Source organism: Penaeus vannamei, chromosome 22 (assembly GCF_042767895.1).
Source record: "Penaeus vannamei isolate JL-2024 chromosome 22, ASM4276789v1, whole genome shotgun sequence".
NCBI classification, from domain to species: Eukaryota; Metazoa; Arthropoda; class Malacostraca; order Decapoda; family Penaeidae; genus Penaeus; species Penaeus vannamei.
In genome coordinates, this window is record NC_091570.1 from 23087882 (window position 1) to 23095109 (window position 7228).

A 7228-nucleotide genomic window follows, 5' to 3' on the forward strand; every position below is an offset into this window, starting at 1 on the left:
GCGGGGCTGCTTCTGTTGGGCGTGCGGGCGGAGGGCGACGGCGGGCGCGCCGCCCTCGGGAGGAGGCTCCACCTCCTCGGGGATGAAGCAGGGCGTGGACCACGAGTGTCGGATCATGTTGATCCGGGACTCGACGCGCTCGAGGCTCCACACGCACTCACGCAGGTACTTGATCAGGGTGTGCTCCTTGAGCTCCCATCGCGGCCGCATCCCTGCGCCCCTGGCCGGCCGCCGCCGCCGCCTGCTGCCCCTCAGCGCCGCTCGACCAGCTCCGCGTTCCTGCGATCCCGCGGAGGAGCGGCACGCCCATCGTAGTCCCCGCAGCCCTTCTGGTGCACGCGGACCACACGCACAACCGCCACTGGACCGCAGTAGGACTACCAATGATCTATCTTTATTACGACAAGTCAAAAAACACAACTGCTTCCCTTCCCTTCCTGGCGTCACTTCACTCCGCCGCACACAACTCGCGCCGCGGGGGACTCGTCCGCGCGGCGTGGAACTGTCTGCGAGTCAACAAGAGTTGCGCAAAACGCTCAACGGGAGAGCGAAATGTTTCACCGTCACCATGAGGCGGTTGGACGGGCACTGGAGGGCCAGAAACAGACGCCGGGGCACGGGCGGGCACGGGCGGCCACCAGCTGAGGGGGACGAGGAGTCGCCACCAGCGGCACTCTGACTGTTGGCACCGGCCGGGCCGCCACATACCGACTCGAGCTCGACGCTCCTACATGACCACAATGTAAATAATCTTGAGATATAACGAGGCCCAGTCACTGCGACGAATCGCTCTCCCCCTCTCCCTAAACGCCTATTGAACAACCCTTCTCGATGCATAGGAATATAAATCTTCATCCACCAATAATTCTACATACATATTCACTTACCTAATGACACACCTACCTACCTACATAACTATCCACCTCCTCAGATCACCGGTCGCTTATCTACCAATCCATCAATGAATCATTTTCCCTACCCATCTATCAAAACATCTACTTACCTATGCACCAACTTTTCTACCTTGTATGTCAATCTACATATCTATCCATCAATCTATTTATAAATTCATGACACCCCCAACAGCTCCTCCTTCCGCACAGTGCCTCCTCCTGACCCTCCTCACTTGGCACAGTCTCACCGGCACTTCCACTCCGTATTTTTTTTTTTTTAAGTCACGTAGAATGGTGTGATATTTTGAATACATTGTACACGCATACACATTTAAAGAAAATATATAAACAAAATAACACACAATCACGGTGAAATCATTTAAAAAAAAGAAGCCACCACACAAAACAACACAAAACACTCACCCGCACGACGTTTCGGTTTCAAACAATTTCCCTTATCAAGAACACAGCATAAGACAAAGGAATTTACATACAACCCTCAACACCTATTCAACGACATCTAAATAGCCTCCTTTACCTCTGCTTACACAACTGATAAAATGTTTTTTTTCTCGTTTTCCTACAATCTTGAGGTAATTAAAGTCAAATAGATTTTCTACGGCTGCCCGAGTGTTACACATCTGCGCGGATACACTTGGTGCAGAAAACACATGGGTAGAATTCGTCATTGGCAATAGTGTTGTTGTTCTTTCGTTCTCGTTATATTTGCGTTTGCTGCTGCTGTTCTTTCTTATTCTGTGAAGCGTACCCCCTCTTCTCTTCTTCCTTTTTCTTCTATTTCTTCTTCTACTTCTTCCTTTTCTTCTATTTCGTCTTCTTCTTCTAATTCTTTTTCTTCTTCTTTTTTTCTATATCTTCATCCTCCTCCTCCTCTTCTTCTTCATATCCCATCTTCTTCTTCTTCTACCTCTTCCTTTACTTCTTACTCATCCTCCTTCTCCTCTTCTTCATATCCTATCTTCTTCTTCTTCTTCATATCCTATCTTCTTCTTCTTCTTCTTCTTCTTCTTCTTCTTCTTCTTCTTCTTCTTCTTCTTCTTCTTCTTCTTCTTCTTCTTCTTCTTCTTCTTCTTCTTCTTCTTCTTCTTCTTCTTCTACCTCTTCCTTTTCTTCATCCTCCTCCTCCTCCTTCTCTTCTTCTTCTCCATACCCTATCTTCTCCTTTTCCCTTTCCCACACCTCTTCAAGTTTCTTCCCTCCCCATCTAAGCTAGAAATCGCAAATCTTCAACGAAATCGAAGTCGACGCCCCACAGCCTATATACTGACGCCCCCCCCCCTCCCCTCCCCTCCCCCGGGTCCTTTGCGTGCCAAGGAAAACCACCGATGCTTCTTCACGGTACAGCGGGAAATAAAACAGATAATATATGTTGTAGCGCGAATAAAACCATATAGTAGATTAGTAGATTACATAAAACAAATAATACATGCCATGAAAAATATATGTTGACAAACTAATTAACTGAACATATAGATAAATGAAAATATATATATATATATAAATGAAAGATAGAATAACAGATACATAACAACCAGTTATGCATAGTATAATAATACTAATAACAAGCTAATAACACAGCAACAACGACAAAAAAGCACAGCCCTACTGAATCAAATCTCTTGTTAAGACGGCATCTACAAAAAACACCATTTACAAGGAACAAAATGAGCATCCCCCCCCCCGCCCGGCCAGGTAAGATGCATGGGCACTGCGCTACCTAGTTCGGGCATGGGCACTGGCAGTTGGGCACGCGGCGGCCAGGTGGAGCCAGGCACTTGGTTGGCACTGTTGAGTTACTTGAACGCCTAGTAATTTAGTGCGCGCGCGCACGCGCACACACACACACACACACACACACACACACACACACACACACACACACACACAAACACATACACATACACATACACACACACACACACACACAAACACATACACATATATTCCGATTCATTCTCCTCTTTCACATGTATACTTCAATTCATCGTCCAAACAGATAAAGACCGAAGAACCACATCACAATCACAAAAATCACAATCTAATATCAATCAAACCAAATTTCATATCAGTCATACCTCTCCGTCCCAAAAATAAATTACGACAAAAAACGCCATCGTAATTCTCCGGACGCCCCCTCCCCGTTTCATGCCCCCCCCCCATTCACGACCCCCTCTCCCCCCAATCTAATCTGAGTGTGATCTCAGCATGAGTACTCTCCCCATCTGTCAAGCGGCCAGCTGGTGCCGACAGCTGGCACGCGGAGCCATCGCAATAAATACTTCTTGTCAACGCAGAGGAGCATACTAGGACTACATTCTGCATACATTATTGCCGCCACATAACACATATTTCATACGACATACGTACTACGAATTCCATACGGCATGTGTACTACATACTGACACAGATACCGCACATTACAGCTACATCCTGCATACATATCTAACACTATATACAAGTACTCCATCCTACTACATGTAAGCTACTTATACATCCTACATACTACACCCTGCACAATAGTATATTACCATCATTTACAATACATAGCCTCATGAGCACCGTGAACTATGAAGACAAACAGAACAAATACAACATAGTCAAAATAAAAGATACTCCATACTTGGCGCACTCCTACTACATCCTACATAGCATCCTGCCTCGGTGACAGGAAATTCCACATGTCATGTTGTTGACTTCCTGCGTTCTTGTCATTGCATTTTCCTTGTAGGATATTTGGACATCGCATACACGTACAACTAGTTAGGTAGAGAGATGGATAGATTAATGAATAAACAAACAGATAGATTGAATAATAGATAAACGGCTGGGTAGGTTAATAGATAAACAGATAGACTGATATGTAGTTTGACTGACAGACTAATAGACAGATATATAGATTGGTAGATACACAGATATAGAGTTGCATACATACATAGGTATATCTAGACATGGATACAGATAGATACAGATACAGATATAGATAGAATGACGGACAATCATAATTAACAATGACAGTGATTGTGATGATTTTGGTAGAATGGTTACGACAATGGCATGGTGATGACAGTCATGATATTACCGATGGCAGTGATAAATTCCACACATATATATATAAATATATATATATATATATATATATATATATATATATATATATATATATATATATATATATTCTCCCTTCAACCATAATTTCTACACTTCCCCTCTCCCTAACATTACCTACCACTCTCCTCTCCCTCTCTAACATCTCCAACATTCTCCGCCCCTCCCTAACCCCCATCACCCCCCCTTACCCGTCTCCAACAAGACTGTCAATTCCCACCTGGTTACCGCCCCTTACGTTCCATTAAAGGTCGAATTCCCATAGGGTCCTCACGTCATTCTGACCCTTATTGTCGAATTACTGTCGGTAGTAAATAAATAAGAGGGGAAAGAGAAGCAGGAGAGAGGAGGAAGAAAAGGAGAGGAGAGGAGAGAAGAGTAGGAGGCGGGTAGAAGGAGGGAGGAAAGGAGGAAGAGGAAGATGGCAATAATAATAAAACAACAATAATAATGATGATGATATCAGTGATAATAATAACAATAATAGCAACAAAACAACAATAACAATATCAAGTAGAAGAAAAAGAGGACAGAAACGGAAGGAGAGGAGGCAGGCGAGGAGGAGGAGGAGGAGGAGGAAGGAGAAGACGAAGAAGAAGAAGAAGGAGGAGACGAAGAGAAGACGGAGAAGGAGGAGGAAAAAGAAAAGGGATTGAGGAGGAGAAGAAAAAGGGAGAGGAAGAGTAGGAGAAAGAGGGGAAAGGAGGAGGAGGACGAGGATGAGCAGGAGGAAGAAGAGGGGAAAGAAAGACGGAGGAGAAAGAGGGTGAGGAGAAGTAAGAGGAGGAGTAGGCGAAGGAAGAGGAAGAGGGAGAGGAGGAAGGGAATAAGGAGATGTACCGGTATGACAGCAATGTAAATAGTGAAGGCCAGAGATAATAAAAGTGGGTTAGGATAAAAAAGAGGAATCCAAGAAGCAGTTCATATCCTCCGGTGCCAAACGCTATCGACCCCTCCCCTTCCCCCACTCACCCACCCTCCTCCCTCTTCCCCTCCCCCTTCCAACCACTTCCTCCCCGTCCCTCCTCCCTCTTTCCCTCCCTCCGCTTCCAACCACCTCCCTCCCTCCTCCCCTTCCCCTACTCACCTCCCTCCTCCCCTCCCCTTCCCCAGGGTCACCTCTGAAGTGTCCAAGATAGCCTAGCATAACATTGTATTTCCGTGTGGTAGGCTCCCAAAGAGGTATTGTTCATTTTCCCTTCTCTCCATCTTGTTCCTGCACTCACCCTCTCCTTCTATCTCTCGGTCTCTCTCCTGTGTGTCTTTTTTTCCTTTTAATGTTCTCTCTCCGTCTGATTCTATAGTACCTGTGTCTTTCATTTTTTTCTCTATACAAACAAATAATAAATACCAGTTATATATGAGTGTATATTCTTATACATATCAACACACGCACACGCACACGCACACACACACAATATTTTGACCGACAGATAAACAGCTAGATAGATACAGGCATAGGCAGACAGTCAGACAGACAGATAGATAGACATGCAAATCCGTAATTCAGCCAATCTATCCTTTTCTGTCGAAATCCCTTTCCAATCACCGGAGTAAATGAAAGCGGAGTGTTTCCCGGTGATGGGGCAGGGGGGGGGGGAGGCGACGAATATTGCAGCGCAAATGAATTCCGTTGCGATGACACACTGACAGACACGTGACGTCACACGGAGATGGCAATGACAGCGGAACGCGCGAGGCTCGGATCGTTTTCTCGTTTTCTCTTTCTTCTCGATCTGTCTTTCTCCCTTTCTCTTTTTTTATCTCTCATTTTCTGTCTATGTGTCTCTCTATTTGTTTGTCTCTCTGTCTCCCTCTCCCTCTCCCCCTGTCTCCCTCCCACCCTCTCTCCGTATCTCCCTCCCTCCCTCCCTCCCTCCCTCCCTCCCTCCCTCTCCCTCTAGCTACCACCCTCCCTTCCTAAGAGAAAAAAAACTCCAAAAACTCCACCAGAAAACGAAAAGAATGCTCGAACAAATCTCTTCAAATAACACAAAATACCAATAACAAATGACAGAACCCCCCCCTCTCCCACTCCTGAGAAAACATGCCAGACCTAGAATTACTCAAAAAAGAGAGAGAAAAAAAAAATCTTCCCCTCATAAAAAAGATAATAATAATAATAATAATGCTGATTATGACTACAACGATGATGAAGATTGATGATTAATGATGATGATGGAGTAATTTTACTAATTAAGCCAATAATAATAATAAAACAATAACAACAGCAACAATAACAAAATCAAGAAAGAACCTAACCCACACACAAACACACCTACACACCTACGCACACCCCTCCTCCACCCCAAAATATACCCCCCTAACACAAACATATACCCCCCAAAAAAAAAACACAAACATATACCAAAAAAAAAAAAAAAAAAAAAAAAAAAAAAATCTACAACAACGCACAACCGCCCGCATTCCCCCGGCGTGAGTGGGCGCTGCTAAATGCCCCTCGCCTATTTACAACCCGAACTGCTCCAGCCAATGAGCGCCGCGCATTCACTCTCCTTAATTCCCTCCTTCCGCACGCTTTGCATTTGCTTGGGAGAAGAAAAAGAGAGAAAAGGAAGGAAAATTAGCGGAGGAAAAAAGAAGAGTAGAGAGAAATAAAAAGAAACAAAATAAACGGAGAGTGAAAAAAAGAAAGTATTATAGAAGAGAAAAAATAAAGTAAAAATAGACGAGACAAAAAATAAAAATAAAGGAGGAAAAAAATAATAAACCAAAAATACTATAGAGAAAAACTGAGAGAGATAACAAGAAAATAACAGAAATATCTTAAAAAACGAATGAAAAGAAACACATATGAAATAAATAAAGTAAAAGTGAACATTAAAAGAAGCAAAGAAAGCACGAGAAACACAGAAATATAAATAAATAAACAAATGAACAAATACACCAAACAGAGAAACTCCCCCTCAAAAAGCGTCACACACGATGTTTACAGTCCAATACTACTAATGCACCGAACCAGTTACTTCCGGAAACGACGCGCTCTTTTCGAAAACGCCAACACGCTAAATCACTTTCTTGTCAGTAATGTTGCTCGGCGTCTGATATCCACTCTTGCTCTCAAAACGGGGGATTTTGGGGGAAATGGCCAGCCAACAGCTCTTTTGGTTGCACCAGAGTTTCTTTTCCCCCTTTTCCGCTCTCGCTCTCGCTCTCGCTCTCGCTCTCTCTCTCTCCTCTCTCTCTCC

General features: G+C 44.2%; 1 protein-coding gene across 1 annotated transcript in view; it reads right to left on the minus strand.

The window, feature by feature from the left end:
* Nucleotides 1-2176, minus strand: part of LOC138865660 (uncharacterized) — a 105246-nt gene extending 103070 nt beyond the window's left edge. The window contains exon 1 of the mRNA XM_070136723.1: nt 1-2176. This exon is cut by the window's left edge and continues 459 nt beyond it. Within this exon, the coding sequence (XP_069992824.1) occupies nt 1-210 (210 nt within the window). The 5' untranslated portion in view covers nt 211-2176.
* Between the last annotated feature and the right edge of the window lie 5052 nt (nt 2177-7228).